We start from the raw sequence: 12,495 nt of genomic DNA, 5'->3' as shown, positions 1-12,495 counted from the left end.
CGGAGGACAGAGAGAAGGAGAGAGAGAGAAGAGCGGAGGACAGAGAGAACGAGAGAGAGAGAAGAGCGGAGGACAGAGAGAACGAGAGAGAGAGAAGAGCGGAGGACAGAGAGAACGAGAGAGAGAGAAGAGCGGAGGACAGAGAGAACGAGAAGAGCGGAGGACAGAGAGAACGAGAGAGAGAAGAGCGGAGGACAGAGAGAACGAGAGAGAGAAGAGCGGAGGACAGAGAGAACGAGAGAGAGAAGAGCGGAGGACAGAGAGAATGAGAGAGAGAGAAGAGCGGAGGACAGAGAGAACGAGAGAGAGAGAAGTGCGGAGGACAGAGAGAACGAGAGAGAGAAGAGCGGAGGACAGAGAGAACGAGAGAGAGAAGAGCGGAGGACAGAGAGAACGAGAGAGAGAGAAGAGCGGAGGACAGAGAGAACGAGAGAGAGAGAAGAGCGGAGGACAGAGAGAACGAGAGAGAGAAGAGCGGAGGACAGAGAGAACGAGAGAGAGAAGAGCGGAGGACAGAGAGAACGAGAGAGAGAAGAGCGGAGGACAGAGAGAACGAGAGAGAGAGAAGAGCGGAGGACAGAGAGAACGAGAGAGAGAAGAGCGGAGGACAGAGAGAACGTGAGAGAGAAGAGCGGAGGACAGAGAGAACGAGAGAGAGAAGAGCGGAGGACAGAGGAACAGAGAACGTGAGAGTAATTGAAAGAGAAAGAGGGCATCTTTCTGCTGTCTGGAGCTTTGTCAACTGTGGAGGACACTTTAAATGAGCCTCGCACGCACGCACACGCACACACACAAACAGAGCGAAGGATGAAAGACCTCAAAGAGAAATCAATACATTAGAGCCACAAAGCCTAATAAACCACGCGCACACATACATACACACACACACACCCCCGAGTGTATCCACCCATAATTGGTCCTAGACAAACAGCCAAAAGGAAAACAATAACAAAGGCTTCAAACACAGAAAGGAAACGCCAATTAATTCAATCAAAAACGGCTCCAGATAAGTGAATAAATAAATATTAATATATATATATAATATACACACGGAGATAAAACATCAGAATACATGAAGCGTTTGAAACACAGCGACTGGGGGATTGTTGAAACGAATGGTCTGTCTGTCTGTCTGTCTGTCTGTCTGTCTGTCTGTCTGTCTGTCTGTCTGTCTGTCTGTCTGTCTGTCTGTCTGTCTGTCTGTCTGTCTGTCTGTCTGTCTGTCTGTCTGTCTGTCTGTCTGTCTGTCTGTCTGTCTGTCTGTCTGTCTGTCTGTCTGTGTGTCTGTCTGTGTGTCTGTCTGTGTGTCTGTCTGTGTGTCTGTCTGTGTGTCTGGGGGATTGTTGTACATCTAAATGGTCCAGACACATCGTTTGGAACAAACAGGGATTTACATACTTAACCCTAAAAAAACAGCAAGATGGTTGATATTTTTTACACAAATTATAAATGGGGGCGAACACAGTCTCTGTCCAATAGAGCCACTTTCCTTTGAACATTTTTCACACATTTAGTCAAATTTGACGTTTCAAAAGGTTTCCAATGTTTTTCCACCGATGGTTTTGATTAATTACATCCATAGTTATGTTATTAATTTCTTTATTCATTCAAAAGTGTTGTGTTTCTGTGATACTCGAGGCTGAGGAAATAGAAATTAGTGATTTAGCTAATATGACGTACCAGTACAACCTACAATGACCTCCGGTATGGGACTATAATTGATATGGGCTCAGGTATGGGACTATAATTGATATGGGCTCAGGTATGGGACTATAATTGATATGGGCTCAGGTATGGGACTATAATTGATATGGGCTCAGGTATGGGACTATAATTGATATGGGCTCAGGTATGGGACTATAATTGATATGGGCTCAGGTATGGGACTATAATTGATATGGGCTCAGGTATGGGACTATAATTGATATGGGCTCTGGTATGGGACTATAATTGATATGGGCTCTAGTATGGGACTATAATTGATATGGGCTCTGGTAGGTTTAGTGTGTTGTTTAGGTTTAGAGTGTGTAGTCTTAGAGTGATTATCTTAATTTACCGAGGTTAGCTAGCCAGCTATTTGTCGTCCTTAACGTAGGAGACACTGCTAGCTAGCCAACAGCTAGCCAACGTCTTCTGAATAGAACTCAACAACCCGGTCGCATTCACAGGTAGTATCACATTTTCATTTCATTTCATTACAGTACAACGGTTTGATTTGTTTGATCGTAGCTAGCTACATAGCTAGCTACATAGCCGTCTTTGTATCAAAGATAATTGTGTAGTCTAGAGCGATTTTCTAGGTTAGCTAGCCAGCTATTGTCGTTCTTTTAACGCAACGTAACGTAAACAACACTACTAGCTAGCCAGCTAGCCCCCGAATAGCATCACTGTAGAAACTATTACACTCAACGGAACGACTTGATTAGTGTAGTGTCAACAACGCACCCACTGCCAGCTAGCCTACTTCAGCAGTACTGTATCATTTTAATCATTTTAGTCAATAAGATTCTTGCTACGTAGCTTAACTTTCTGAACATTCGAGACGTGTAGTCCACTTGTCATTCCAATCTCCTTTGCATTAGCGTAGCCTCTTCTGTAGCCTGTTAACTATGTGTCTGTTTATCCCTGTTCTCTCCTCTCTGCACAGACCATACAAACGCTCCACACCGCGTGGCCGCGGCCACCCTAATCTGGTGGTCCCAGCGCGCACGACCCACGTGGAGTTCCAGGTCTCCGGTAGCCTCTGGAATTGCCGATCTGCGGTCAACAAGGCAGAGTTCATCTCAGCCTATGCCTCCCTCCAGTCCCTCGACTTCTTGGCACTAACGGAAACATGGATCACCACAGACAACACTGCTACTCCTACTGCTCTCTCTTCGTCCGCCCACGTGTTCTCGCACACCCCGAGAGCTTCTGGTCAGCGGGGTGGTGGCACCGGGATCCTCATCTCTCCCAAGTGGTCATTCTCTCTTTCTCCCCTTACCCATCTGTCTATCGCCTCCTTTGAATTCCATGCTGTCACAGTTACCAGCCCTTTCAAGCTTAACATCCTTATCATTTATCGCCCTCCAGGTTCCCTCGGAGAGTTCATCAATGAGCTTGATGCCTTGATAAGCTCCTTTCCTGAGGACGGCTCACCTCTCACAGTTCTCGGCGACTTTAACCTCCCCACGTCTACCTTTGACTCATTCCTCTCTGCCTCCTTTTTCCACTCCTCTCCTCTTTGACCTCACCCTCTCACCTTCCCCCCTACTCACAAGGCAGGCAATACGCTCGACCTCATCTTTACTAGATGCTGTTCTTCCACTAACCTCATTGCAACTCCCCTCCAAGTCTCCGACCACTACCTTGTATCCTTTTCCCTCTCGCTCTCATCCAACACCTCCCACACTGCCCCTACTCGGATGGTATCGCGCCGTCCCAACCTTCGCTCTCTCTCCCCCGCTACTCTCTCCTCTTCCATCCTATCATCTCTTCCCTCCGCTCAAACCTTCTCCAACCTATCTCCTGATTCTGCCTCCTCAACCCTCCTCGCCTCCCTCTCTGCATCCTTTGACTCTCTATGTCCCCTATCCTCCAGGCCGGCTCGGTCCTCCCCTCCCGCTCCGTGGCTCGATGACTCATTGCGAGCTCACAGAACAGGGCTCCGGGCAGCCGAGCGGAAATGGAGGAAAACTCGCCTCCCTGCGGACCTGGCATCCTTTCACTCCCTCCTCTCTACATTTTCCTCCTCTGTCTCTGCTGCTAAAGCCACTCTCTACCACGCTAAATTCCAAGCATCTGCCTCTAACCCTAGGAAGCTCTTTGCCACCTTCTCCTCCCTCCTGAAACCTCCCCCCCCTCCTCCCTCTCTGCAGACGACTTCGTCAACCATTTTGAAAAGAAGGTCGACGACATCCGATCCTCGTTTGCTAAGTCAAACGACACCGCTGGTTCTGCTCACACTGCCCTACCATGTGCTCTGACCTCTTTCTCCCCTCTCTCTCCAGATGAAATCTCGTGTCTTGTGACGGCCGGCCGCCCAACAACCTGCCCGCTTGACCCTATCCCCTCCCCTCTTCTCCAGACCATTTCCGGAGACCTTCTCCCTTACCTCACCTCGCTCATCAACTCATCACTGACCGCTGGCTACGTCCCTTCCGTCTTCAAGAGAGCGAGAGTTGCACCCCTTCTGAAAAAACCTACACTCGATCCCTCCGATGTCAACAATTACAGACCACTATCCCTTCTTTCTTTTCTCTCCAAAACTCTTGAACGTGCCGTCCTTGGCCAGCTCTCCCGCTATCTCTCTCTGAATGACCTTCTTGATCCAAATCAGTCAGGTTTCAAGACTAGTCATTCAACTGAGACTGCTCTCCTCTGTATCACGGAGGCGCTCCGCACTGCTAAAGCTAACTCTCTCTCCTCTGCTCTCATCCTTCTAGATCTATCGGCTGCCTTCGATACTGTGAACCATCAGATCCTCCTCTCCGAGTTGGGCATCTCCGGCGCGGCCCACGCTTGGATTGCGTCCTACCTGACAGGTCGCTCCTACCAGGTGGCGTGGCGAGAATCTGTCTCCTCACCACGCGCTCTCACCACCGGTGTCCCCCAGGGCTCTGTTCTAGGCCCTCTCCTATTCTCGCTATACACCAAGTCACTTGGCTCTGTCATAACCTCACATGGTTTCTCCTATCATTGCTATGCAGACGACACACAACTAATCTTCTCCTTTCCCCCTTCTGATGACCAGGTGGCGAATCGCATCTCTGCATGTCTGGCAGACATATCAGTGTGGATGACGGATCACCACCTCAAGCTGAACCTCGGCAAGACGGAGCTGCTCTTCCTCCCGGGGAAGGACTGCCCGTTCCATGATCTCGCCATCACGGTTGACAACTCCATTGTGTCCTCCTCCCAGAGCGCTAAGAACCTTGGTGTGATCCTGGACAACACCCTGTCGTTCTCAACCAACATCAAGGCAGTGGCCCGTTCCTGTAGGTTCATGCTCTACAACATCCGCAGAGTACGACCCTGCCTCACACAGGAAGCGGCGCAGGTCCTAATCCAGGCACTTGTCATCTCCCGTCTGGATTACTGCAACTCGCTGTTGGCTGGGCTCCCTGCCTGTGCCATTAAACCCCTTCAACTCATCCAGAACGCCGCAGCCCGTCTGGTGTTCAACCTTCCCAAGTTCTCTCACGTCACCCCGCTCCTCCGTTCTCTCCACTGACTTCCAGTTGAAGCTCGCATCCGCTACAAGACCATGGTGCTTGCCTACGGAGCTGTGAGGGGAACGGCACCTCAGTACCTCCAGGCTCTGATCAGGCCCTACACCCAAACAAGGGCACTGTGTTCATCCACCTCTGGCCTGCTCGCCTCCCTACCACTGAGGAAGTACAGCTCCCGCTCAGCCCAGTCAAAACTGTTCGCTGCTCTGGCCCCCCAATGGTGGAACAAACACCCTCACGACGCCAAGACAGCGGAGTCAATCACCACCTTCCGGAGACACCTGAAACCCCACCTCTTTATGGAATACCTAGGATAGGATAAGTATTTCCCCCCCCCCCCCCTTTAAGATTTAGATGCACTATTGTAAAGTGACTGTTCCACTGGATGTCATAAGGTGAATGCACCAATTTGTAAGTCGCTCTGGATAAGAGCGTCTGCTAAATGACTTAAATGTAATGTAAATGGTATGGGACTATAATTGATATGGGCTCTGGTATGGGACTATAATTGATATGGGCTCTGGTATGGGACTATAATTGATATGGGCTCTGGTATGGGACTATAATTGATATGGGTTCTGGTATGGGACTATAATATAACTACCAGTCCATCACAGAGACTGGAGGTCTGTTTATAATGAATACCAGTCCAACACACTGAGTGTGTAGGTAACTTTGTGTCCGAGTGTGTAGGTAACTTTGTGTCCGAGTGTGTAGGTAACTTTGTGTCCGAGTGTGTAGGTAACTTTGTGTCCGAGTGTGTAGGTAACTTTGTGTCCGAGTGTGTAGGTAACTTTGTGTCCGAGTGTGTAGGTAACTTTGTGTCCGAGTGTGTAGGTAACTTTGTGTCCGAGTGTGTAGGTAACTTTGTGTCCGAGTGTGTAGGTAACTTTGTGTCCGAGTGTGTAGGTAACTTTGTGTCTTTGTGTCCGAGTGTGTAGGTAACTTTGTGTCCGAGTGTGTAGGTAACTTTGTGTCCTTTGTGTCCGAGTGTGTAGGTAACTTTGTGTCCGAGTGTGTAGGTAACTTTGTGTCCGAGTGTGTAGGTAACTTTGTGTCCGAGTGTGTAGGTAACTTTGTGTCCGAGTCCTTTGAGTGTGTAGGTAACTTTGTGTCCGAGTGTGTAGGTAACTTTTGTGTCCGAGTGTAACTTTGTGTCCGAGGTAACTTTGTGTCCGAGTGTGTAGGTAACTTTGTGTCCGAGTGTGTTTGTGTCCGAGTGTGTAGTAACTTTGTGTCCGAGTGTGTAGGTAACTTTGTGTCCGTGTGTAGTGTGTAGGTAACTTTGTGTCCGAGTGTGTAGGTAACTTTGTGTCCGAGTGTATAGGTAACTTTGTGTCTGAGTGTGTAGGTAACTTTGTGTCTGAGTGTGTAGGTAACGTGTCGACGTGCGTTTCCGTACCTCTGGTAGTTGAAGAGGCGTGAGCCCCACTGTGGATGGTGTCCCCGAGGCCCAGAGTGGAAGAAGCAGGAGTCTGTCCCGTCAAACTTATTCAGCCCATCAGCCGTGTTACTGGAGGCGTGGCTATGTACCACATCCAACAGGACGGTGATCCCCAAAGAGTGGGCGGAGTCCACCAACCTCTTCAGGTCCTCAGGGTTGCCGAACCGACTGGAGAGAGGCGTGGGGGCGATGGAGAGACGGGGGGAGAGGAAGAGGGCGGCGCGGATGGACGGACGGACGGACGGGGGGGGGGGGGGAGATACAAGGGTAAACATTAGTAAAGAACATATTGTTTTGTTGAAAGTTTTCATGGAGAGAGAAAGAGAGTTAAGTTTTATGAGTCGTGTGTACGGGACACGTATGGTATGAATAGTCCAATGAAATGCTTACTGGCAGGTTCCTTCTCCACAATGAAACAACATTTAGAAACTTACAGTAAATGGCAGTAGAACAGAATAAACCTTTTAGGAAGGAAAGAGAAACAGAAGAAGTACATTTCAAATTCTCCAGTTCTGCAGCACAGCCCTGCTTTGACCAATCAATTCTCCTCCCGCCGCACAGGGGACTCGCGCTGCCCGCACAGGGGACTCGCTGCCCGCACAGGGGACTCGCGCTGCCCGCACAGGGGACCGCACAGGGGACTCGCTGCCCGCACAGGGGACTCGCTGCCCGCACAGGGGACTCGCTGCCCGCACTCGCTGCCCGCACAGGGGACTCGCTGCCCGCACAGGGGACTCGCGCTGCCCGCACAGGGGACTCGCTGCCCGCACAGGGGACTCGCTGCCCGCACAGGGGACTCGCGCTGTGTGTGTGGCTCTAAGGCTGTGTGTGTGTTACCTGGAGGTTGTGTGTGTGTGTTACCTGGAGGTTGTGTGTGTGTGTTACCTGGAGGTTGTGTGTGTGTGTTACCTGGAGGTTGTGTGTGTGTGTGTTACCTGGAGGTTGTGTGTGTGTGTTACCTGGAGGTTGTGTGTGTGTACCTGGAGGTTGTGTGTGTGTGTTATCTGGAGGTTGTGTGTGTGTGTTACCTGGAGGTTGTGTGTGTGTGTTACCTGGAGGTTGTGTGTGTGTTACCTGGAGGTTGTGTTACCTGGAGGTTGTGTGTGTGTGTTACCTGGAGGTTGTGTGTGTGTGTTACCTGGAGGTTGTGTGTGTGTGTTACCTGGAGGTTGTGTGTGTGTGTTACCTGGAGGTTGTGTGTGTGTTACCTGGAGGCAGCGAAGAAGTTGGTGACCTGGTATCCAAAGCTGCCGTAGTACGCATGCTCCATGATGGCCATCAACTGGACACAGTTATAACCTGACAGAGACATAACCAGTTATAACCTGACAGAGACATAACCAGGTATAATCTGACAGAGACATAACCAGGTATAACCTGACATAAAGACATAACCAGGTATAACCTGACAGAGACATAACCAGTTATAACCTGACAGAGACATAACCAGTTATAACCTGACAGAGACATAACCAGTTATAACCTGACAGAGACATAACCAGTTATAACCTGACAGAGACATAACCAGTTATAACCTGACAGACATAACTGGTTATAAACTGATATAGACATTATAACCGGTTATAAGCTGACAGACATTATAACCAGTTATAACCTGACAAAGACATAACCAGTTATAACCTGACAAAGACATAACCAGTTATAACCTGACAAAGACATAACTACTTATAACCTGACAAAGACATAACTACTTATAACCTGACAGACATTATAACTTATAAGCTGACAGACATTATAACCGGTTATAAGCTGACAGACATTATAACCGGTTATAAGCTGACAGACATTATAACCGGTTATAAGCTGACAGACATTATAATTACCGGTTATAAGCTGACAGACATTATAACCGGTTATAAGCTGACAGACATTATAACCGGTTATAAGCTGACAGACATTATAACCGGTTATAAGCTGACAGACATTATAACCGGTTATAAGCTGACAGACATTATAACCGGTTATCACCTGACAAAGACATAACTAGTTATAACCTGACAGACATTATGACTAGTTATAACCTGACAAAGACATAACTAGTTATAACCTGACAAAGACATAACTAGTTATAACCTGACAAAGACATAACTAATAACCTGACAAAGACATAACTAGTTATAACCTGACAAAGACATAACTAGTTATAACCTGACAAAGACAAAGTTATAACCTGATAACTAGTTATAACCTGACAAAGACATAACTAGTTATAACCTGACAAAGACATAACTAGTTATAACCAGACAAAGACATAACTAGTTATAACCAGACAAAGACATAACTAGTTATAACCAGACAAAGACATAACTAGTATAACCAGACAAAAGACATAACTAGTTATAACCAGACAAAGACATAACTAGTTATAACCAGACAAAGACATAACTAGTTATAACTAGACATAACTAGTTATAACCTGACAAAAACATAACTAGTTATAACCTGACAAAGACATAACTAGTTATAACCTGACATAAAGACATAACTAGTTATAACCTGACAAAAGACATAACTAGTTATAACCTGACATAAAGACATAACTAGTTATAACCTGACATAAAGACATAACTAGTTATAACCTGACATAAAGACATAACTAGTTATAACCTGACAAAAGACATAACTAGTTATAACCTGACAAAAAGACATAACTAGTTATAACCTGACAAAGACATAACTAGTTATAACCTGACAAAGACATAACTAGTTATAACCTGACAAAAGACATAACTAGTTATAACCTGACATAAAGACATAACTAGTTATAACCTGACATAAAGACATAACTAGTTATAACCTGCTGACATAAAGACATAACTAGTTATAACCTGACATAAAGACATAACTAGTTATAACCTGACATAAAGACATAACTAGTTATAACCTGACAAAGACATAACTAGTTATAACCTGACAAAGACATAACTAGTTATAACCTGACAAAGACATAACTAGTTATAACCAGACAAAGACATAACTAGTTATAACCTAACATAAAGACATAACTAGTTATAACCTGACAAAGACATAACTAGTTATAACCAGACAAAGACATAACTAGTTATAACCTAACATAAAGACATAACTAGTTATAACCTGACAGACATTATGACCAGTTATAACCTGACAAAGACGTTATAACTGGTCATAATTCAGATGTAAATTGAATGGAGAAGGTGTATTGTGGGGTATTCACAGAGTGTTTCTAGATGAAATACCTCCCTACTCTACGCTGTAAGGAGTTGAACAGCACAGCAGCTGTGGGATTTAGACAGGGCTGAGATAAGAGGCTAAACAGAGATGGGGTTTCCAAGTGTTGCAGCATGGCCATCCTTACCCCTGCAGCGCTCACGCAGATAGGAGAGAGAGGGGAGGCTGAAGAAGAAAGGAGGAGAGAGAGAGAAAGCATCCCTTGCTGACATTTATTCGTCCAAGGGTGGACTCCCTACCAAGTTCCTGGGGGCTTAGCTGTGCTCCAACGCCGTGTGTGTGAGCACGCTCTGTATGGGGTCGTCTAAGACCCTGCTGTGAGCTCCTCTAACAGGTCAACACTACCAGAGCTTAGCTCACATCAGACAGAGAGACAGACAGAGCGATAGAGCGATAGAGAGAGAGACAGAGAGACAGAGAGACAGAGAGAGAGAGACAGAGAGAGAGAGACAGAGAGAGAGAGACAGAGAGAGAGAGACAGAGAGAGAGAGACAGAGAGAGAGAGACAGAGAGAGAGAGAGACAGAGAGAGAGACAGAGAGAGAGACAGAGAGAGAGACAGAGAGAGAGACAGAGAGACAGAGAGACAGAGAGAGAGAGAGAGAGAGAGAGAGAGAGAGAGAGAGAGAGAGAGAGAGAGAGAGAGAGAGACAGAGAGACAGAGATCGAGAGAGACAGAGATCGAGAGAGACAGAGATCGAGACAGACAGTGTGTTTTTTAGTATTAAAACCTGTTAGGGATCATGCGAATTTCCGCAGCTTTTTGTTAAAAATCGCACAACATTTCAAAGTCCTGCTACTCATGCCAGGAATATAGTAAATGCAAATGATAAGTATGTGTGTATAGGAAACACTCTGAAGTCTCTAAAACTGGTTAAATCATGTCTGTGGCTATAACATAACGTTTTTAGCAGTAAAAATCCCTCGAAAAACTGTTCTCCAAAAACACAAAAAATATATGAATCCGCCAGTCAATGTATTGTTTAAGGCGACTGCAAATAAATGAGGATGCCCTTTAAACGCCTACAGCTTCCACACGATGTCGCCAGTGCTGGCATTTCCAGCCTACTTAATCCTTGGTTGTATGACGTTTTGGCCTTTCCTGTTTTAGTCTCTCCACAGGATGTTGTGAAAATGGAAAACATGGACGGTGATTTCAAGACTTGCTGCTATCGAATACAGATCGCCCCGTGATGAATTGTATAGATTATTAACGTTTATTAATACCTAAAGTTGGTTTAGAAAAGTAGTTTGAAGTGATTTGTAAAAGTTTACAGTCAACTTTTGTAATTTTAAAAAGTGACGTTGCGTCTTGTAAAATGGAATATTCCTGGATCAGACCGGTCTAAGGAAAACAACATTTTGGCTATACAATGACGGATTTAAATCCGGAAATAGACCCAATTGTGATGTTTATGCCAAGAAAGAAGCTCATCAAAGGTAATGAATGTTTTATATTTTATTTCTGCGTTTTGGGTAGCGCCGGCTACCGCAAAATCTGTTGTTTTAGATGACGTTCCAGTATTTTGGGGGTGCATGCTATCAGATAATAGCTTCTCATGCTTTCGCCGAAAAGCATTTTACAAATCTGACTTGGTGGCTAGATTCACAACGAGTGTAGCTTTAATTCAGTACCTTGCTTGTGTGTTTTAATGAAAGTTTAAGTTTTATCAAAAACTATAGGTGCCGCTCTTGAAATTTCTGCTGATTTGGTCCCGACAGCGGAACCAAATCCCTAACAAGTTTTAAATATTAACATAAAATGGCACACTGCCTTTTCAGAAATTGAACAACAAAACATGTCATTCTTAAATACATAAAAAAAAAAAAAATTGTAAGTATTATTTCATCAACAAGAAATAATTTCCCTCCTTCATAAACCGACTTCTCCTCAACCAATGGGAGGTCTTTAACAGCAGAGAAAACATAAACCGACCAATGGGAGTTCTTTAACAGCAGAGAAAACATAAACCGACCAATGGGAGGTCTTTAACAGCAGAGAAAACATAAACCGACCAATGGGAGGTCTTTAACAGCAGAGAAAACATAAACCAACCAATGGGAGGTCTTTAACAGCAGAGAAAACATAAACCGACCAATGGGAGGTCTTTAACAGCAGAGAAAACATAAACCAACCAATGGGAGGTCTTTAACAGCAGAGAAAACATAAACAAACCAATGGGAGGTCTTTAACAGCAGAGAAAACATAAACCAACCAATGGGAGGTCTTTAACAGCAGAGAAAACATAAACCAACCAATGGGAGGTCTTTAACAGCAGAGAAAACATAAACCGACCAATGGGAGGTCTTTAACAGCAGAGAAAACATAAACCAACCAATGGGAGGTCTTTAACAGCAGAGAAAACATAAACCAAAAAAACCAATGGGAGGTCTTTTAACAGTTGCAGACTGAAAACATAAAAACCGACCAATGGGAGGTCTTTAATTACAAAAACACCCATCTCCAACATCAAACAATGCAGAGAAACTGTACATAAACCAACCAATGGGAGGTCTTTAACAGCAGAGAAAAATCTCAAAATCCGCTTTTATGGTCCCTTTTACTCACTAATCCTTTAAAAAACACATCTTACATCATTACCATATTCTA

The 12,495-nt window shown here is 45.5% G+C and overlaps 1 protein-coding gene across 1 annotated transcript in view; it reads right to left on the bottom strand.

Annotated features, from left to right (window-relative positions):
• gbe1a (glucan (1,4-alpha-), branching enzyme 1a) overlaps positions 1-12,495 on the bottom strand; it is a 202,430-nt gene that overhangs the window by 99,273 nt on the left and 90,662 nt on the right. The window contains exons 7-8 of the mRNA XM_046317104.1: positions 7,863-7,953; positions 6,613-6,822 (exon numbers count right to left, since the gene is read on the bottom strand). Of these exons, the coding sequence (XP_046173060.1) occupies positions 6,613-6,822; positions 7,863-7,953 (301 nt within the window). The remainder of the gene's footprint in view (positions 1-6,612; positions 6,823-7,862; positions 7,954-12,495) is intronic.

The sequence above is a fragment of the Oncorhynchus gorbuscha genome, linkage group LG20, assembly GCF_021184085.1.
Source record: "Oncorhynchus gorbuscha isolate QuinsamMale2020 ecotype Even-year linkage group LG20, OgorEven_v1.0, whole genome shotgun sequence".
Taxonomy (NCBI): Eukaryota; Metazoa; Chordata; class Actinopteri; order Salmoniformes; family Salmonidae; genus Oncorhynchus; species Oncorhynchus gorbuscha.
Note: the sequence above shows the minus strand (reverse complement) of the source record. Positions and strands in the feature narration are given on the sequence as shown.